The 20,936-nt window shown below is 60.6% G+C and overlaps 6 protein-coding genes across 6 annotated transcripts; all 6 read left to right on the top strand.

Annotated features, from left to right (window-relative positions):
* Positions 1–1,293: 1,293 nt before the first annotated feature.
* LMJF_24_1780 (fatty acid transporter protein-like protein) lies at positions 1,294–5,229 on the top strand (the record flags this gene model as incomplete). Its single annotated transcript, XM_001683643.1, has 1 exon — positions 1,294–5,229. The coding sequence occupies one exon, from the start codon at positions 1,294–1,296 to the stop codon at positions 5,227–5,229; it is 3,936 nt and encodes a 1,311-aa protein (XP_001683695.1).
* Positions 5,230–7,122: 1,893 nt separating this feature from the next.
* Positions 7,123–7,476, top strand: LMJF_24_1770 (inhibitor of cysteine peptidase; the record flags this gene model as incomplete). Its single annotated transcript, XM_001683642.1, has 1 exon — positions 7,123–7,476. One exon carries the CDS (start codon positions 7,123–7,125, stop codon positions 7,474–7,476), a length of 354 nt encoding a protein of 117 aa, XP_001683694.1.
* Positions 7,477–9,130: 1,654 nt separating this feature from the next.
* On the top strand, positions 9,131–9,943 carry LMJF_24_1760 (conserved hypothetical protein; the record flags this gene model as incomplete). Its single annotated transcript, XM_001683641.1, has 1 exon — positions 9,131–9,943. The coding sequence occupies one exon, from the start codon at positions 9,131–9,133 to the stop codon at positions 9,941–9,943; it is 813 nt and encodes a 270-aa protein (XP_001683693.1).
* An 895-nt stretch (positions 9,944–10,838) lies between these two features.
* Positions 10,839–13,055, top strand: LMJF_24_1750 (conserved hypothetical protein; the record flags this gene model as incomplete). Its single annotated transcript, XM_001683640.1, has 1 exon — positions 10,839–13,055. One exon carries the CDS (start codon positions 10,839–10,841, stop codon positions 13,053–13,055), a length of 2,217 nt encoding a protein of 738 aa, XP_001683692.1.
* An 835-nt stretch (positions 13,056–13,890) lies between these two features.
* On the top strand, positions 13,891–14,997 carry LMJF_24_1740 (conserved hypothetical protein; the record flags this gene model as incomplete). Its single annotated transcript, XM_001683639.1, has 1 exon — positions 13,891–14,997. The coding sequence occupies one exon, from the start codon at positions 13,891–13,893 to the stop codon at positions 14,995–14,997; it is 1,107 nt and encodes a 368-aa protein (XP_001683691.1).
* An 858-nt stretch (positions 14,998–15,855) lies between these two features.
* On the top strand, positions 15,856–20,190 carry LMJF_24_1730 (putative protein kinase; the record flags this gene model as incomplete). The annotated part of the gene is made up of 1 exon (XM_001683638.1): positions 15,856–20,190. One exon carries the CDS (start codon positions 15,856–15,858, stop codon positions 20,188–20,190), a length of 4,335 nt encoding a protein of 1,444 aa, XP_001683690.1.
* Positions 20,191–20,936: the final 746 nt, after the last annotated feature.

Raw genomic sequence — 20,936 nt, 5'->3', positions numbered from 1 at the left:
CATCATCACGCACAGACACATGCGCTCGCATGTCCACCAGCTTGTCCGGGGTGGCCTCGCTTACCCGTCCACCACCACCACCACCACCCCTTCCTCCCTCTCCCCCGCCCCTTTCGCGGCATCGCTGCGACCGCCAGTTTCAATAGACACGCACACACACGCACGCACGACATACATGCAAGAACTCGCAGATGTGCACACACCCGTAAGCGCGTATTCCATCTCGGTGCAAATGTATGCCGTGGCTTCTCCGTGGTGATGATCTCTCTCTTTCTCTTTCTCTCGTGTATCTTTGTAAGTCGGCGTTCATGCTCGTGTGTTTGGGGGGTGGGTGGGTGTGTAGATGTGTGGGAGTACGGCCGCCTCTACACACCTCTGTATGTGCGCGCGTGTCTGCGGAATGGTGTTTGATTGAGTATTAACAGAAGAGGGAAGAACAACTTCGACAAAAACAGTATTGTCACTGCCCCGTTGTCGCCCGGCTGGGGAGGAGAGCGGAGGGATGGGGGGAGGTTGGCGTCGGATGAACACCGCCAAGGCGGATGGGCAGCCGCGCCCGTGTGTCATGCACACTTGGAGAGGCGAAAAAAAAGGGGGCGAGTGGTTCACGCAGAATCCGCCGCCACCGTTGACACCGTGTCTCCTCTCTCTCTCTGTCCTTCTCCCTTTTGACGTGCTGGTAATGTGCTCACGCTTTTACTCATGAGAGAGGGGGGCAGCGTTGTCGCCGTGTTGACCCCTCACCCCATTCAGGCCCCCAGTCCGCAACTCCAGCTCTTTGACGTACCTCCATCGCTTCCTCCTCCGTGCTATGGCGCCCACTAGCTTTTCTCTGTCGTGTGCGTGCGTCTCTGTTTCGTTGTCGGTGTGCACCTGTGTGTGTCTGTGTGCCTGCAACACTCCCATTCGTGCCCTCTGTCTTAGTGCTTGCGCTTATCGCATAATAACTGCTTAGCGGAGAAGGGCGCTCTCATTTTTTTGTGGTGCTGTCATTGTTTTCTCTCCTCCTCGCCTGCTGAATACAGCACACACACACACACACACACTCACTCAAACACTTACTCGCGCGCGCATAACTGGCATATATAGTTTCCTAAGCACACGCACAACACACGCGTAGGTAAGCGTCACTGTATATTTATTTGCCACGAGCTGCTGAACTTCTTCCTCTCTCCCCCCTCCCCCAACATTCGCGCCTTGTGTTGTTGCTGCCGCACACACTCGTCCTCAGCAGCACAGCACCAAGTCACACCCCATCCCCACCTCTCTTTCTCTCTCCCCTATCGTGAGATCATGTTGACCGTCAGCACAGAGGGCGTGCTAGAGTGGTGCTTGGGTGTCCAGTACGCCCTGCGCACCATTGGCGCGTATCTTCAGCTCGGTTTTTCCCTCGGGGCGGTGCAGGCACGCCACGCCTGCGTGCCGTACCAGCTCGCCGTGTACAAGGCGGCGTGTGCGTGGCGCTACATCACCGCCGCACCAGAGGACGGACCAATTTACCTCGAGGGGCCCGACGACGAGAGCTCGACACAAACGTCGACTGGTCAAGCTATCAAAATAGTCGCCCCGCTGTGCGCGCAGGCGAGCGGCGCCGTTGACCCCCTACTTTTCCTGGCAGAGCTGCTGGCCAAGCTCGACTCACTCGCCGCCATCACACACGGCGAAGCGGTCGACGTGCGGCTGCTCCAGCGACTCATGCATCAGGACATTCTTGTTTGTGAGCAGCGCCACGCGCAGATCGCCGCCGGCGTGGCGGTTCCGAGTAAGAGCAGCCACGCTAGCGAGGAGAACATTGTCTTCCGTCTTTCCGAGACCGATGCCACGTATGCCTCGGTGGTGGCAGCCGGGCACCCAACCACCATCACGTACCGCGACTTGGTTATCCTCATAACGCTGCTCAGTGAGGCCATCGCGTGGGACCTCCTGTGGATCCACGAAGGACAAGACCGACAAAGGGCGCAACAGCAGTCGAAGATAGTCGACGCTGCTGCAGCAGCACCGGTGCTACTGCCGCCGCCGCCGCGCCCGACTGAAGCGGACTGTCTGGCGCTCATGCTGCCCAACTCGGTGGAATACAACGCGGTGTGGATAGCCGCAGCGCGGAGTGGGCCGCTGCACACCCTCCTCGACGTTCTCTACCGCAACAGCAACAGCGAGCAGCCCAAGACAGAGCGTGGCACCTACCGCCCTTGCCGGACTGCGCTGCTGAACACAAATCTGGCAAGCAACACCATGCTCTACCGCGCGATAGAGTGCTCGGGAAGCGTCATGATAGTGATGGACGTCGCCTACGTGCCTCTCCTCTTCTGCAGCCGAACGAGTGACGACGCCGACGACGAGAGCGTGACGTCAAAACTCGAGCTGCACGTGCCGCCTCATGTGAAGCGCATCTACCTCTGGCGCAGCACCAACGCTGCGGGGCAGCCCGTATCCAGTGCCATGACAGCAGAAATGGAGGAGCTGCTTCGGGCCTTCAACGCAAACGCCTACGGCAACGCCAAGTCGCTGAAGGCAGCGTACGCGTCTGCCGGCGACAGTTTTGTGGCCCCGCCGTCCACGCCGCCGCTGGATCTCTACAACGTGGTGCAGCCTTTCTTCTTGCGCGCCCAAGCCAACCCGGCCTTCACGGTAGACGACGTGCGCCATACCTACCTTATCAGCAGCCCGCGCGTGCGCCTACTCATGCACGTCATCCTTTCCCGCCCGCCGCCGTCGTGGAAGTCGATGCTGGCCCTGGACAAACCTTCCTCCGCCAAGAATGGCAGTGTGGAGCCGTACGCGACAGCCGCCGGCTCAGTCAAGAGTCGACAGCAGCTGCAGCACTATAAGGCCAAGATGGCCTCCATCCTTTCCCGCCTGCTTCGCCGGTTCCATCACACGCAGCCTATCCTCTTTATCTACACCTCCGGCACATCGGGCTTGCCCAAGGCCGCACGGTTCAGCCACCTGCGCTTCTTCGCGACCGGCTTCCTCTCCCGTGTCTTGCACTACCGTGACAAGATTGCCGAGACCGTTGTGCAGCAGATGAACGAGGTGGACTACGTGGCCGCGCACCCGGCAGCAGCGGGAGCAGCGTCAGTACCTGGGCTGCCACAACAGCAGCAGCAGTCTTCCTCTTCTCCCCCCACCTCCCTCACACGGCCGCCCGCGTCCGGCAAGCGGGAAACACCAAGAGAAAAGACGGACAAAGTCGGCATGCCTACCGTCGCGAGCAGTATCGAGTACCACTGCCCAGCTGTGCCGCACGTCTTCGGCATCGAGTCCCTGGACTTCACGTGCCGCGAGCGCAACATCGTCGAGGCGGCCCTTTTTGCCCTCTGGAGCGCCTCCCTGTGGTGTCTTCGCCTCTTCGCGGCAGCCCTCGGGCTGGAATACTTCGTCACCTCCGCGGTGGAGCAGCGGCTCTACACGCCGGCGCAGCTCGCCGCCATCGAGAAGGAGCGCCGCCTCATCACATTGTATAACTGCCTGCCCATGTGTCATACCGTCGGCAGCGTCTTCTGCCTTGGTCATCTCTTGCACGCACTGGAGGAGCAGCAGCATGCCTGGGCGCAAATACGCCGTTGCGCGCCGCGCCACACCCGCCTCGCCGCGACCGTGCCCACTGTGCGCATGATTATCCGCACCAAGTTCAGCGCCTCGCAGTTCCGCAAGGACCTGCAGCGCTACCACGTCACGGTTGTCCAGTACATCGGCGAGGTCTTGCGGTACGCTGTGCTGTACGAGCGCAGCCACTCCCCCGTCCAGGCCGCGCCACCCTCCGCTGACGCGACGGCAGAGACGGCGTCGATAACGACGGAAACGGATGCATTGGCGGTGCTGAACCGCACGGCATGGCGGGTGCCGTACGCCTTCGGCAATGGACTGCGCCAGGACATCTGGCTCGAGTGCATGCGCCGCCTGAACATCGCGCACCCGGTTGAGTTCTACAGCTCCACCGAGGGCAACATTTTTCTCTTGAACCTGTTTGGCATGCCGGGCATCGTGGGACACATCCCGCGCTTCCCGCGCCCGATCGAGTGGCTCAGTATGCAGTACATCCCCTTCTTCCCATTCCGTGTGTTGCGGTTCAATGAGGAAACGCAACAGGTATACCGCGACCCCAAGACGGGATACTGCTCTCACTGCGACGTCGGCGATGTGGGCGAGGTGGTGGGAGAGGTGATCGAGGGCTTCGACATGTTCGCGCTTCGCCGCTTCGATGGATACAACAAGGCCCACCACGGCGCTGCTCCTGCCGACGGCGCCTCCATCGGCGACAGCAGCGGCGGCACGAAGGCGAAGGTGACGGCGCCAGCCGACCAGGAAGAGGATAAGGCGGCTCGGGAGAGCAAGATCGCTCGCCATGTGCTGTGGCCGCACCGCAACGACTGCTACTTCCTCTCTGGTGACCTCATGCGAACGGACCGCTTCGGTTTCTGCACATTCGTCGACCGCATCGGTGACACCTTCCGCTGGAAGGGCGAGAACGTCAGCACGCTTGAGGTGTCCAACGCCCTCAACTCCGTCCACACAACGCGCGTCGGGGTACAGGAGGCCGTCGTGTACGGTGTCGAGCTGCCAGGGCGTGAGGGGCGAGCTGGTATGGCCATGCTGAGCCTGCAGCCGCGGCACCTGTGCTCTTCTTCAAACGGATGCAGCAACACGAGCCCCAGCTCATCGTCGTCGCGGCGGCAGTCCCTCACCCTCGCCGAGGAGCGTCACTTTCTCCAAAACGATCTGTACGGCTTTCTCACTGGCAAAGTGCGGCGCAACGGTGATGGGACGGAGAATCAGGCGATGCTTCCGGCCTCCGCGATTCCGCTATTTCTGCGCATGCATGATCTGGTGGCGGACGACAGCCAGGATGGCGACAACGAGGTGATCTCCTCCGAAGTGCCGTTGAACAAGCACGCTGGGGACGAGGAGGCCACACGGACGTCTACGTTCAAGTACAAGAAAGGCATCCTCATCAACCAGGGCTACGAGTTCGACGGGAGCTCGACGACTTGCGCGGAGGTGCCAGCAAGTGCGTGGGGGAGCAATATTACTGGCGACGAAGAGGCGACGACGACATCGTACGTGCGCGTCTACGTACTTGTGTCCAGCCAGGCGGCGCTGAAGGAATTGGCGTTGCCACCGGTAGGCTCGAAGGGTGCCAGCGGTGTCCCACATGCCACCGGCTACGTCCCACTAACAGCTGCGACTCGTGCCATTCTCGGCGCGAACATGGAAAACTGCGGCTGGTAAAATCAAACAAACGCATCTCTCCCTCACACACACACACACGATGTTTACGGCTGTGGCAGTGATGAGTGCGGGTGGCACATCGGAGTGTGTGTGCGCGCGTGTGTGGTGTCGCGCGCTCTCTCTCCGACTTAGCAAAAAAGAGGTCGATGGCGTGGTGTGGGAAGCAGAACGCCGATCAGCAGAGGAGAGAGTCGCCATGCACGTGTTATGTGTCTACGTTTGCCTCTGTATTTATGTGCGTGTGTGTGTGTGTGTGTGTGTGTGTGTATGTGTATGTGTGTGTATGTGTGTGTGTGTTTGTGTGTGTGTGCAAGGGAGAGATCGGCTGATGGGAATAGCGGTGTGAGGTGGCGTCACGAGCTTCTGTGCTTGTCCCCTCGGCAGCGAATGCGTCTCCTCATCAACCACAGATAGCTTCCTTACCCTCCCCCTCCCTTTGCACCTCCACACCACGCCGCTCCCGTTCGCTTTTCTTCTCCGGTACTGCCTCTCTCTCTCCCTCTCTCTCTCTCTCTCTGACTAGCCTCGTCTCGGTGTGTGCACGGGTGCATGTTGTGGTTTTCGTGCGGGCGTGAGGAAAGAGGGCACACTCTGGAGGCCCACCACACACAGGCAGCACACGAACTTCCGAGCAAAGCGAGAGAGACGCCGATATCCGACAGCGCGGATCTGCACATGCACGTGCAAGTCTGGGCTCTGTGTGTGTGCGTGTGTGTGTGTGTGTGTTTCCCTGTTGTGCGCCGGTGGCTTTCAATGCTTTCCTCATCGAACAGAACAACAATAATCGCACCGGTGCGCGTGTGCGCGCTTTACCCAGCCGCTTCCCACCACCACCACCACCTCCTCTGTCCGTGCCGCCCACACCAATGTATCCGCAACACAAGTTGACGCTAGCCCCCCTCCGCATGCACTGCGTAGTTGGGGATCGGCTGCGACACAAGGCGGATACGTTGCTGTCCCTCGACCCTCAAGGTGACCCTTCCACACTGGCGGTGAGGGCAATACGTGAGCGCGTGTGCGCATGGAAGATTCCTCAGACAGCATCTGCCTCGACCCCTTCCCCCAGGTCCTTTCCTTCCTTTCCTCATACCTCATGATGCCGGCCACCTCCGTGCGTGGTATCTCAGGGCCCAGTGCCTCCACTCTCTGTGAGGGAGGAAGCCAACGCAGCCCCCTTATCCCTCCCAATAGTGAACCACTTGTGGTGGGTGACAGGGTCAGGTCCTGGATGGTGTGGCATCGGGGCGACCGACGTAACTGAGCATGCTTACATCACCCGTATGGTGGGCGAAGTGTCAGCGTGACTGGAGCGTACCCCACCACCCAGCCCTCACACTGCACGCTGGTGGAGGGAGCCCCCGACACCTCGAGGGGGAGGCACTGGGTGGCGGTGGGCATGATGAGAGCGGGAGTGAGGCGGGTGGGGTGGGTGGGTGAGGTAGCGTTTGCGACAGGGGCCGTGCTCCGATGATCGAGTCGGCTCATGACTGTGACGCGCGTGTCCATCGCTGCTTTGCACCAGGCGTTGGGGACTGGCAGGGCCGGGGAGAGAGTGATCTCATGTTGTATCGTAGAGAGTAGTCGCGCCAACGATATAATTCTTCGCTCCTATGTTTGTCGATCTCTTGCGGGCAGGTCTGATGTCGCTGGGAGCACTGCTCTCGTATTCCTCCGCATATACAAACACACACGCGCTAGCATCGATACATGCATGCTCTCCCACTCCTCTTTTTTCTCTGTCTTCTCTCCCTCGTGTGCCGTCGACAACGTCTGCGCAGCTCCTCCCCCTCCGTCTATGTATCTGTGCACTCGGCTTGCTCACACTCGCCTGTTTTCTCAATCCTCGCATCGCAGCAGCAGCATACACACACACACACACACACACACACAGAGATGCAACCAAAAATGACCGCCCCGCTCACTATGAAGGACAACAACAAGTGTTTGAGCGTGCGCGTCGGCAGCACGCTCGAGATCCACCTGGAGGGCAACCCTACCACTGGCTACACGTGGACGCGCGTCGGCTTTGTGGGCAAGGAGATGCTCAGCGATGAGCACCTGGAGGTCACCTCCAAGTACACGCCGAAACCAGTCTCGGGTTCTATGGTGGGGGCTGGTGGCTCCTACACGGTGTTCGTGAAACCGCTGAGAAAGGGCCAGCACGCGGTACAGCTGGTCTACGCGCGCCCTTTCGAGGGCCCTAAGCCAGATAACGAGAGGTACACGTTGCACCTCAACGTTGAGTAGACAATGACAAAGGAAGAAAGCAGAGGACGGACGCGGCGTGCGCATGTGCGTGTGTGTGTGTGTGTGTGTGTGTGTCTGTGCGCCCCCAGGTTCACGTCGCGATGCGCCCGTGATCTCTGCCTTCTTCTCCAGGGCTGTCATTGACCACGTCTTCCCCGCTCCCTTATGCTGATCTGCCTCCGCATATACCTCTGCTTAACGTGCATCATGCTGCTAGCGAATGTTAAGGCAGAGACGACGGTGGTGCAGTCGTGCTCTTGATAGAGCGAGTATAAAGGATTTGCTTGCAGCCCTCATGCCTTCACACATGTACACATGCACGACCGGTGCGTATGTGGGCCTACACGCGCACACACCTCCCAAGCACGTCACGTTACATGTCCGTTGATTACTCTTTTCATTCGGCCCTTGTTGCCTCGTTGCCTTATCCCTAGTCTACGTCTACCCACCGACCCAGCAGCCCACACACCTGGCTAGCTTCTCTTCTATTCGACCTTTCAGCTTCAGATGCGGTGCTTCCCCCTCCCCCTCCCACATATATGAGCATGCACTTGCGTTCTTTGTCGTAGCGCTGCGCTACAGCGACGACATCAACGAATTTATTCCAACACACTTCCTGTACCTTCGTCTTCTCTATTACCCTCATTTGCCGTAGAGAACGAACCTATCAACGCTGTCAACGAAGTACACGTACACGCACAAAGACGGGGCGTATGCGGCATGCACCGACCCCACCCACTCATGCTTCTATACGACCTCTAGCTTTCCTTTTTTTTTCGTGCCCTGGTGCGCACGTCTGTCTGTGTGTGTGTGTGTGTGTGTGTGTGTGCGTGTGATCTCCTCTCGTTACGGGTACTCCGGTGCGTGTGCCGCGTTGACGCAGTGCGCTGGTGCTTTCGTCTACGTGTTTTGTTCTTCTGTTTTGCTTGTCATTGCTTATTTCACGTCTCTCGCCCTTGCTATTAACCCGAGCACCGAAGCCCCCCCCCCCGCTCAGCCTCTCAGGGAGGGGGAGGGGTGGGGGAGGCACAGTCGTGCAGATTCTTCCAGCCCCTGCCCCCCTCCCCCACCGCCTCCTTTGCCAACGTTGTCGGTCCTCTTGCGCTTGCTCTACGGGAGGAAGTAAGGGCCTCCGGGTTTCGTGTCGCAGCGCCACGAGGGCAATAGGCGCGGCGCCGCAGTGTCTCGTCGCGCGCCGGGCTCGCCCGTGCGCCAACAAAGACACCAACACGCATAGATGAGCGCGTGGTCGGAGGCGATAAGAGGCGAAGAAAATGGCCCCCATCCTGTTGAACATCCTATGCTTCCTCTGCCTCCTCCTCCCCTCTCTCGGCGACAGCGGACTGTGTGCAAGCGGGTCCCTCCATGCCGGCATGCCGCAAAGGAAGCGATCGATTCATAGACAGGCACGCACACACAGACGTACAAGCAAGAACATACACGCGCGTCTCCTGGTGGACCACCGGACACTCCCCCAACCACTCCGCCCGCCCCTCTGCCAACACGAGCGAACCCGTTTGTGGATTGTGAGCGTGCCCACGCGCTGTTGTTCCGCATATCGACAGCAGAGCATCCAACGAGACGGCGGCACCTTCCTCTGCCCGTCCGCCTCTCTCTCTCTCCCCCACCCCTCCCTCCTTACCTCCTCGCCAAAATGCCTTTGCGAATAGGTGGCTTCAACGTGTGCTGCTACCACGACTGCACCAATGCAGCAGCGATTCACGCAGAGCTGAAGCGACGCCACATCGATGCCGCCGTCGTGGATCACGCCTTTCTGATCTCACCGCTGCAGCTGGCCGTGGCGCTGTTTCGGGTGGAGGGAAGTGCGGACATGTTGACAACCCGGTCACCGTTCACCATTTCTCCTCCCCTCGCGGAGGCATCTTCGCCGTCGCCAACGTCGACAAGTGCGTCACCATCACTGCCGCCGCTGCTGCAGCAGCAACCAACCCGTCGAGTTTCGAACAGTCGTCAGATTTTTGCTGCTCTGTCCCTCTCACACAACTTGGACCGCATTCTGCAGGTGCTCCCCCCTGGGCCGCAGACAACAAGCGTGGTGATTATCTACAAGCGCTCTGGCAGCGCGCGTGCTGCTGCCGTCTCCTTTGCAGACGACGTGGGGGCGGACAGCGCGGTAGCATCTACGGTGCCGGACGGCGATGGCCTCGATGCCACCATCAACGCCTGTGTGCAGCTAACGAACAGCGCCGCACAGGCGCACACGTTTGCGCTCATCACGGAGCCCTTCTGGACCGGCGCCGCCTTTGCGTTTGCCGATGTGTCGAAGGTGGCTCTTTTCTACGGCATCTCAGAATCCATGCTCCTCGCCGCCCAGCGCAGCATGACCCGTGCCGACGTGCGTCGCGTGTGCGTCGGCGCGGAGTCGCAGGAGGCACCGGCGCAGGTGCTCCGGTGGCACGCATTGGAAGTCTGCGTCACGACGCTTCTGTCTGCGTGCACGGCATAGAGCGGGTAAGCAGGCAGGAGGCATGCTGATGTCACACCCAAGGTTATACCCAAGTGGACACGCACACACGTAGGGAGTAGAGCACATGGATAGAAGAGTCACGTGAATATATATGCGCAGTAACAACCCAAGTAGAGGAGAGAAGAGCAAGAGCGCGAGACGCACTCACGCACAGACACGTATATGTGTATATATACGTAGATGTGTGTGTATGTATGTGTGCGAGGCGTTCGTGGGCTGTATGCGAGAGACTCTCCGTACCGGCACATGGCACCTCTGTGCCTGTGTGTTTCTCTCCTTCCCATGCATACACGCATACATACACCTTTTTGATGTTGGACGCCATCCGCAGTATATGCGACTCCGCAGGGTGCCGCTGTTGGCAGAGCGAATCGTGCCGAGTGCCACAACGCCCGGTATCGACCCACACACACTGGAGGTGTGCAAAGAGCTGCAAGCAAGCACTCGACAGAGACGGACGCGGCAAGCAGTATATCACATGGCGCAGACGCCTCTTACCTCTCCATCTCTCTGCGCTCCCCCTCTCCAGCTCGCCCTCCGTGAGCCTACGCCTGCCGTGTACGACAACGCCGAAGAAGGGAGGAAAGAGGCCGCAACAAAATAAACACAAAAAACGTTCACACGCCAACGGACGCGCAGAGGCGGTCATGCGCGCGTGCGACGAGCTCTCTCGCTCTGTCCGTCTTGTCTGCGCCAAAGGTCGGCAATGCGCTCGGTGAAGAGAGCAAGTCGAAGCATCGCTGAGTGAGAGAGAAGACGAAATAAAAGACGGGCATCGCTTCCGCTGCCGTGGCGGCGCACCGCCGTGCATGTGGAATCACGCTCACGCTTCGCAAACATAAAAGGTTGAACCGCAACCATAAGGCGAAAGACAATGATGACCGGCAGCGCCTCTCCCGACGGTGGCGATACCGCACACCTCGGCAGCGCTCATCCCAGCAATCAAGGTGTATGTGACAGCTCCTCGACCTCCTTCCCACTTCAAGTGAAGTGGGTGGACGCAGTGACGGGTGTAGGTGCCTTTGCGGCTCACCCCTGCCAGGCAGGCGACCGCGTTCTCTGGGAGGCTTCGTCGGTGTTTGCGCAGTCGTACAAGACGTGGAACACGTGTCCAGCTGAGACGCAAAGCCACGCAGCCGAACCGGTCTCTGCCAAAGACGTCAGTAAGACGGTTGATGAGGGAGCGGCGGAGGCCTACGGTGCCGTGCAGCATGAGCCCTGTGCAATGGGCAGCTCTCCACGGCGGAAACCAGGTCACTGCACCCCTTCTGTTTCCACCGACGATGTTGAACAGGGTAGCCGCGACAGCCGTACGTCTGAAGAGGGTGCTGCGACAGAGAAGCGGCTGCAGTGTGTGCGGTGCTGCTTTGGATGTGGGGCACCGCTGCTAGCGTTCTTGCGGGAGGAGTGCAGCCGGCTGGACGGCTTGTTGCAGAAGCTGGAGCGGAGCAGCGACGTAGAGCCCGGCGCCACCTCGCCAAGGAACATAAACGACGACATTACCCCGTCGACGTGGGAGCTGATCCACCATGCAAACGTGAAGCATCTCGCGCAGGCGCCCGGGGAAGCACCTACGGATGCGCCCCTGCCAGCGCACTATGTTCAGACGGCTGTCGAGGCGGCCGCCACCGCTGGAAGCCCACGACCGTACGTGACGGAGGTGGACATGGTAGGGCGGCATCACTGCGTCTACTTCTGCACACCTGCCTGCGAGACGCACAGTCTCATCGAGGAGGGAAGGCGCTTTGTTCTGACTTCGCGGCAGCCCCGTCACCCGCCCGTGAACGGCGCCGCACTCGAAGGCGCAGAGGATGGTATGCCCTCCGCCGTTGCTGCTGTGATGGCTTCAACGGCGCCGCCGTCAGCACAGGCGCCACTCGCCTCGCTGCTCCGCTATCCCACTGCTGATGTCATCGTCACCTTTGCGCAACACCCGCCATCGATCGCCCTGCGGCTGGGGGCGTGGCCGACGCGACTTGACGCGCTCTCCTCTCTTCATTCCGTCGCCCGCCGCTGCAACGAACGGATTTGGCTGCTCGCTCTTCTCCTCGCCAAACATCTGCATTTCACGCTGGCCTCGGCACCCGTGACGAGTACACCTCCGCCGCAACCGCAGCGCTTTGTGGCGTGGTTGGAGGACACCGTCGCCCCGAGCTTCCGCAGCCGGCTGGAGGACATGCTAACGAGCTACGCCGAGGGGGCCATGCAGCTCCTCTCCGTGGAGCAGCGAGCGCTGCTGAGGTTCAGCTGGCACCTACTGACATGGTGGTGGCTCCTCTGCTGCGCAGAGGAGTACACGGCAGTGGTGATCACGGCGTCCAGCGTGAGCGGTACTGGCTCTACATGGTTGCCGTCGTCTGATCCGCGTCACTCACCGCTGGAGCGCCTGTCGCCGTCGCCCTCTGCAACTACCAGCGAGGCGCAGGTTCTGAAGTGGGTCACCGAGGCCCTCGCCGTGGTGCAGTCTACAGCCTTTCCCCTCCAGCTTTACCTGCAGCTGTATTGGCTGACGAACGCGAACGCCCACATGTACGTCGTTGCCAGCCCTCTCTACACATTGTGGTGTCGGTGGCTGCGAAGCAAGGCTAAGGGCAGCGACGCGGCGGGCACGGACGAAACTAAGGTGGCGGGCCGCGAAGACGGCACCACCGCTCAGGCGGCGAGCTCGGTCATGCTGCTCGAGCGCCTCTACAAACTCTTTCACACAAGCAATACGGGAAGGGCAGACGCCGCAGTAGGGGCAAAGGCGGCACGGAGCCCCGGCGTGGAGAACTGTCTGCATGCCACTGGTGTGGCCCTCTACGACGTCGCCACGAAGCTCAACCACAGTTGTGTGCCAAACGTCATCTTTCAGCCCACCATGGGGCCTGTGGCCGCGTCGGTAGTGGCGCTGCGAGCGATCGAAGCCGGCGAGCAGCTCTTCACCAGCTACATCCGGGTCGAGGACTTTGGGGAGCTTACATGTGCCGTCGCCGCCGCGCTGCGGCGGCGCTACCTGAAGGACCACTATGGCTTTGAGTGTCTGTGCCCCGTGTGCACACTCGCAGTGGCAGAGAAGGGGGTCATACATGATAAAGCAGTCTCGGCGTAACCTTCTTCTTCTCTTCATGACGCAGAAGACAGGTGACACGGGGTAGCATGATAGCAGGGCGGCATGCGAGGCCCCCGCTGCAGCACCTTCTCACGGCTTTCGGCAACCACGGCCTCCACTCCTGAGGGAAGACAAGGGAGGCATGCGGAAGTGGGAGCTGGGCAGTGCAACGCCCTCCGCTGCTGGCGCTCTATGGAGAGGCAATGCCGGCCAAGCAAACGACAATATGTAAACGGAACATGAAAACGGGTGCGCCGTTGTTGGCGCTGCCGTTGATGATGGGTCGTGGTTGTCTGCCTGCCCCTTTCTAGGGGAGGGGAGGGTTATCTGCCTTGCATGTGCGCTCTCTCTCTCGTTTCCTGCGTCTTCCGCGCCAACCGTTGCTGCACCGAAAGACAGAGAAGAGCCATCGCCAACGGGATGAAGCGAACGGATGGGCGGCATCCCACGTGCTGATGGCGTGTGCGCCGGTGTGTGCGTGAGAGTCTGCATGCCACACAGTCGCTGTACCATCACCGTCACCCCCTCTGAGGGACTCACCCCTTCTCCCTCCTCCTCCTCTCCCCAACACACACACACACATACACACACACACACATACGGTCCGCTCCCTTCTGCCTCACCGCAACATTCAGCGAGAGGCTTACCGGGGTGTCACAGGGGTGCTCTTGTCTTCGTTCCTGGGCCGTCTCTACACGTACGTGCATACAGGTACGGACACTCTGCATGTGTGAGGACGACGTTGGCGACATCTTAGCCCTGTCGAGGCGCATCATACCGCCTGTTGTTCCGCCTCGCCCTTTTCCCTCGCAGCGCGCTCAACATAGGCGTAAGAATGAAGCCGCTAGCGCCATTTGTGTGTCGACTGCCGAGTCGCCGCATTCTGCGGGTGCGTGGCACCGACGCGCACGATTTTCTGCAAGGCATCTTCACCAACGACCTCCGCGAACTCCACCCCGCTGGAAGCATGTACGGCTGCTTCCTCTACTTCACCGGCCGCGTTCTGTGCGACGCGCACTTGTACCAGTGCAAGCAGGTCCACGAGGGACAGGCCTCCATCCTCGTTGACGTGCATGAGAGAAGCGCAACAGAGTTGTTGGACCACCTCACAGAGATGAAGATGCGCAAGAAGGTTCACATCGATGATGTCGGCAAAGAGCTCGTGGTGCTGGCCGCCTTGGAGGAGACGTCTGCGGATGCGCAACGCAGCCGTGATTCCGCGAGTGGGTGTGACGCGAGGGAGAGCTCAGTCACGTCGTTGTCCCCAGAGACGCTGGAGGAGCGGCACACAGAGTGCTTCCTCGACCCGCGCAATGATGCGCTCTTCCCACGACCGCCGCCGCCCTCCTCCTCCTCTCCACCGGCCGCCGTCACGTCACCTAGCTTTTGTCTGCGGAAGTGCGTCGTGCCCGCCACGTGGGCCCCTCCGCTCTCCTCTCCCGATTCATATACAACACTCCTGTATAGTCGGGGCATCGGCGAGGGGCCAGATGTGTTCAAGTGCAACAAGAGTCTCCCGTTCGAAGGTAACTTGGACTTTCTAAAGGGCGTCAGCTTTCACAAGGGGTGCTACGTTGGGCAGGAGCTCACGCATCGAACGCACGTGATGCTCGTGACGCGGAAGCGGACGGTGCCGCTCCACTTCGGCCCTGCGAATGTGGACCCACCAGCGGCGGGTATCATCACTGACGAGGGCGCCGTCACGAAGACGTGGCCGGTGGAGGTAGGGGAGCCCCTCTATTCAGCTGCTAGGGAAAAGATCGGTGAGGTGACAGGCGTGTGTGGCCAAGTTGGTATTGGCCTCTTTCGCCTGCGCTACGTGGACAAGGCAACGCATACGGTGCCGGGGCTGCAGCTGAAGGACGGCACGCCGGTGCAGACGCACCTGCCCGACTGGTGGCCGCGCAAAGATGTGAAGAAGCTTCTGCAGAACAACAGCTGAGCAGCTGGGCACACACGCACACAGCACTCTTCCCTTCCTCCCCTCTCCCTAGCAGCATCAGTTGTCTAGAATGTTTTGTTTTCTTATCTACTCTTCTTCCTCGCCCTCTCGTTGTCCGTATGGATGCTGTGGACAAGCACGGGTGACTTGATGGTGTGTCGACACGTTTTATGCCTGTGTACAGCACGCTCCCTCCCTCTGGTGCCGCGATTCAAGCGAAGTTGCGTCGAAGATGGCCATCAAACCCAACTTGGACCAAGCGTAGGGACCGAAACCCATGGATCGCCTACGCAGCCGTTGGCGACGGAGGAGAGAGAGGGGAGGTGGGTATGGCCGGAGGAACGAAGTGGCCCGCGCCGCTTCCGCGATTGCCCTGGCTGACAAATATACGCATGCGCCGCGTTACATGCGCATGCTCGATGACGATGACTTGCCCCTCACCCACACACCCAACTGCAACCACACGCCCCCATGCACGTCCTCCCTCTGCCTCTCGATCCCCCTCCCCTCTGCCCCGTCCCCACCACACACACACGCACGTACAGCACCCCCTCACACCTGGCTGGTTCGATCCCTCTACAAGGGGCAACGACGACGAATAACGAAACTGAGGACAGCCGCATCGGGAGGAGAGGAAGAGGCACTCACGGTAGCCCATAAGGACGCTTTCAGGGAGGTAAGCAGGTATCTGCCCCCTCACTTCCCCTCCCCTGCTAGCCTCCGCTCCCGCTCTGCCACGCACGTGGGCGAGGGCTTGAGCTTGCGTGGATTCGTGTGTGCAGATTATCTAGCCTCCACCCCACCTCTCCTTCCCCATAGCCTCCGCATTCTACGCGAGCGAAGAGGGGCAGACGAAGAATGGGCTGTAGTGCCTCCACGCATGCCTCGCCGGAGGCAGATAAGGACGCGCCGCTCAAGAGGAACGTCTACTCGGCGAGCCGAACCAGCGACCAGGTCGTCTCCGACCGCCAGAATAGCAACAAGGACCAGCCGAATGACGCATGTACTGCGGTCAGCGAGAATCCCAGTCGCGCCAGGAGCAGCAGCGGCACGGAGGGGCAGGCACACGGCAGAGGTATCGGCGCTATCCACTACCCAAACCAGCTCGGAAAAGACGAGTGCGACGGCGGCGAGGATGAAGTGGTGGTCATTCCCTCGTCAGCAGACAAGAGCACGCGCACCCGCTTCACCTTTCCGCAGCGCACTCTGTTGAACGTTGGCAGCCACACACCGGCCGGCGACTCCGGTGAAAGAAAACTCAACTCTACCACGGCTAGCTCCTCCTCCTTCACAGCTCTGCAGCGGCGACTGAGCGATGGCGGCCATGCCCACTCGAGCCTCACAACGATGTCTCCCGTTCCTCCTGACGCCAAGGAGACACCGCTCCAGCTTACGCAGACGCGGGTGCTCCAGGCAGCCGCTACCACCCCTACCGCGTGTCTCTCCATCTCCCCGCCGCAGCGTCTGAGTATTCCAGCTAGCGGCTTCGCCGGTTCCAGCGCATCCGCCTCCGGCGCTGTCGCGCTGCCGTCGCAGAAGCAGCACCAAATCGAGCCGCCCCACGTGAACGATGGCGGCTTCAGCATCGAGTGGGATGAGGAGGACAACACGCCAAAAGGCCGCGGCATTCCAGCCTCAACGACAATGGATTCCGGACCGTACAGTGTTACCCGCGGAATGATGGCGCCGTCGGGCAGCTTTGGCATCGGTGTGGGAGGTGGGTGGCGCAGCAAGTCGCCGAAATGGATCGACCTCTCCCGAAAGCGTTCGCAGAGCACGGTGAGTCTCCTGAGTCTGGCCGACACCCCCAACAACCCACACGTCCTCTCCAGCGGCAGCGACTTTGGCCGAGATATCCTAGGGGGTTCGCACGTATTTGGCGGCCTCGCCACTGGCGGGGGCAGCAGTCGGCCACAGAGCGGCTACGCCATGGGTAGGGCCACGCGCGTGGAGCGATTCGATCAGCAGCGGCACAGCAACGGGCTTGCCGTCTTTTGCAATCAGCCTCGCGAGTGCGCGCTCTGCCGGAACGCCACCGTCGCTTTCGCCTGTGAAGTATGCGACGACTTTTTCCTCTGCGAGGACTGCCGCTTCGACCTCGAGGCGGTGCGAGTCGTGCACGACCCGACACACGCGATGCTGTCCATACAAGACAACCATAACAACTCCAGCCGCACCTTCGGCGGCGACTCCATCTTCTCTCTGTCCGGCGATGGCGGCGTGAGCAGTCTATTCTACAACCCTTGCTTCAAGTGTAAGCGCGTCATCGATGATGTCGAGCTGGTGTACCGCTGTGACCAGTGCGACTACATTGTATGCCAGGAGTGCTTTATTCAGCATGAGGAGCCAGAGAATGCCATGGAGCGGGCATCATCCCTGTCAGCAGCGATGGCTGCCATGAGGGAGGAACAGGTTAGCTGCAAGCCATTGCCGATCGAGTCCGCCGCTCTCGTGCTAGCATCCGGCCCGACGCACCCACACGAGCACGAGCTGAAGCGCTTCCAACGCAAGTCGCGCTCTAACTCGGTGCACGAGGGGGCTGTTGTCACCAAGACGCGCAACAGCGGCGGTAACAAGGTCATCAACGACTACGTCGTGGTGCGGCAGATCGGTCATGGCTCGTACGCGAAGGTGAAGCTGGTACAGCACGTTCACACTCAGGAGCTCTTCGCGCTGAAGATACTGCGGCGTCAGAAGAAAGTGGCGCTGCCCGGCATCACCCTCGGCCGCAGCCGGGTCAAGGCCGCCATGGCAGGCATAAGCGAAGATGACCTTCTGAGGGAGATTGCCGTCATGAAGTTCATTGACCACCCCAACGTGATGAAGCTGAAGGAGGTGATCGAGGATGTCGACTCGCAGAAGGTGTACATCATCATGGAGTACTGCGAGAAGGGTCCTGTGCACGTGCTCGGTGGCCCGGCGCTGCCTCTCGAGCAGGTGCGCCAGTACGGCGCCGACATCCTTCGTGGGCTGCTGCACCTGCACTCCGAGTTTCTCTACCACCGCGACATCAAGCCGGCGAACTGCCTGGTCAACCGTGACAGCGTTGTCAAGATCGCTGACTTCGGGACCTGCAACAGCCAAATCCGCACAAAGCTGGCGGAGGGGACGCCAGCGTTCAGCTGTCCAGAGCAGGTGCGTGGCGAGGAGGTGTCCGGTGAAGTGGTCGACAGCTGGGCTTTTGCGCTCACAGTATACGAGATGGCATGCGGTACGCTACCGGTGTCGACCACGTCCTTCGTGCAGCATCGATCGCTGCTGATGAGCAAGAGCCCCGTCCCCATTCCGAAAATCGGCGATGAGCCTCTACGCGACTTGCTGGCACAGATGCTGGAGAAGAATTTGAGCAAGCGACTGCTGCTGCCTGCGGCGACGCGGCATCCGTTCTTCGCGGAGTGCCACGTTGACGTGCATGGCGCGGTACCTGGCACCGCCGCACGGTCCATCTTCGCGGTGCTCGCGACCAGCGGTGGGGGCGCAGCAGTGCAGCCACAGAAGCAGCAGCTCCCATTGCTTGCCGAGCTGTATGACAAGGCGCTAGAGTCGGTGCATCGGGGCAAGAACCTTAAAGACTGCTTCCATGGTGTGCGTGCGTTGCGCCGCGTGCGCAAGAAGGAGGTGGAGACGGCCCGCCACAGCGGGACCAACGACCAGGTTGGCGGTGGTGGTGCTGGTGCGGAGAAGGGCAACGCATACGTCATGAACAGCCGCGACGTATACGGTGGTAGCGACGGTAGCGGCAGCGACGGAGAGGACGAAGAAGACGCTGGCCACCTCCGGGTGGGCCGTTGCGCGGGTCACGAAGAGGAGGCGGCGGCGGCGGTGGAAGAAGCCGTAGAGCATCATCTCTTCACTCAGGAACCCAAGCTGGAGCTGACGCAGGTCACTCTCACTGCCCCCGCCACGCTAGAGAAGCTGAACAGGCTCCACCAGGTGACTGCCGAAATGCGGCTGAGTCATAATGCACTCGTGCGCCTTGCGCCGCTGCGCCTCTCCACCTTTTCAATGCTGATGGACATTGCTGTCACCTTCAACCGGCTTGAAACGATTCCGCAAGAGGTCCTGGAGGCACCGCGCCTCGTGCGCCTCGACCTCTCGCACAACCGCATCGACTCCATTCCCGGCTCGCTCGTTACGAAGGCGCTGTTCCTGGAGCGGCTGAGCCTGCACCACAACCTCATAACCAGCGTCGGAACTACAACCATCACTGTCGTAGAGCCGTTCCCTGTCACATTCAGAGTTCCGACGCCAGCCACAGCGACGTGCATAGGGCCGAACACGGTAGCGGTGCCTGCTGCTTCTGTAGTGTCGTCCTCAACCACACGGACAAGCCTGCGTGGCCGCGGTGGCAGCAGCCGTAGCGAGGTGGTGTCTGTCCTAGCGGCGCCGTGCCTGCGGCACGTTCGGCTGAGCGGCAACCCCCTTGAGCGCCTGCCCGATGCTCTGGAGACAACGCATAAGTTGCAGCTCGTACTCGACGCCATACCCGCCCTCATGGAGCAGTGGGACACGCACATGCAAACCGACAGCAATGCAACGACATCCACAGCGGCGGCAGCCACAGGGGGGCAGAGCCGCCTTCCTGCCGTGATTGTATGGGACGACAGCTTCCCCGTGCGCATCCCAAGCGTAGAGCCGGCCGTGTGGCTAGCCGTCAATAACATGGCCATCTACCGCGCGCAGACGCTGCGTCTGTGCAAGACGCGTCACGTGGTGCTGTGTCAGTGCGCTGACCCGCGGTTCCCCAACGGGCTTTTTCTCAGCGAAGAGTTGGAGGTGTATTTCTCGGTCCTCTCCAAGGCACTGCAGGACCGCCGAGAGCAGCGACAGCAATTAGCGGCCGAGGCACCCTTCTCGTTGAGCGCACCGGCGGAGGCGATCCCGAGCGAGGCGCTGCCGCCGATCGTCGGCAAGGCGGCGCGCAACTACGTTGAGTCATACTTCTTCGTCACAGACGACGAAAACGAAGAGGAGGGAGGCTATCACAGCCTCGTGTCATACCTGTACGACTCGCTCTCCGCCAATATCCCGGTACTGGTCGTCGTCTCCAGCGGCACGTCGTGCGCCGTGCGCACGAACATTGTCGCAGCCATAAGCACCTGTCTCACGCGCGTCCGCGGCGGCGACCCGGAGCAGCTGGACGCCGAGCAGGCGGAGCTCATCGTGAGCACAATGCGAAGCCTCTACGCGTGATCGTGTCACAGACTGTAGCGAAGGGCAGGCTGGAGGAGAATCGAAGAGAGGACGAAACAACGACGAATTTGCGTGGCGTGTGCGCATGCTTGTCGAGGGAAGGGAAATCATAGGGTACCGTCATCGTTGTTGTCTCTCTCTCTCTCTCTTTCTACTTCTCTTCTCGTCCCCACTCCCGCCCTTCCAAACTCTCTCGCTCGCCACTCGCGTGTTCGTGTGGAAACTAAATTTTGCCAGCACGTGTGATCTGGTGGACTCTCTCCAAGGGGTCGATGTATTGTGGCCCTCGCTCTGTGCGCCTCCATCCCATTGCGCGCGCGCACACACACACACATGCATGTGTCTAGGTATGTCGGCATTTTTGTTGTTGGTGTGTCACTCATCTGCCTCTCGGTGTGCGTGCGCGTGTCTGCTTTTCGCTCGCACCCCTTCATTCTGGCGTTATCTCCCCTCCTCCTTTCCTTTCTTCGGGAGCTCTGCTTGTCGCATGCGTTTGTGTCTGTGTCGGGGAGGTGCCCATGATTTCCGTGTGCCGTCGTCTGTGGTTTCGTGTTCTTGATAATCATCTGCTCCACCACCGCACACACTGCATTCTCTCCCCCTTCCCCTCTGGGGGCATGTGCGCTACGTCCCCCTCCCCCCTCCCACTCCGTGTGGCTGAGGTCTTTTCAGGTTGTCTTCGGTTGTTTCGCTCATTGATTGGTTTTTCTTCGTCTTGTTTGATGTGCGAATGGGTGTACAGGCAC

The sequence above is a fragment of the Leishmania major genome, chromosome 24 (assembly GCF_000002725.2).
Source record: "Leishmania major strain Friedlin complete genome, chromosome 24".
Lineage (NCBI taxonomy): Eukaryota > Euglenozoa > Kinetoplastea > Trypanosomatida > Trypanosomatidae > Leishmania > Leishmania major.
The sequence above is the reverse complement of the archived record's forward strand: the minus strand, read 5'-3'. Positions and strand labels throughout refer to the sequence as shown.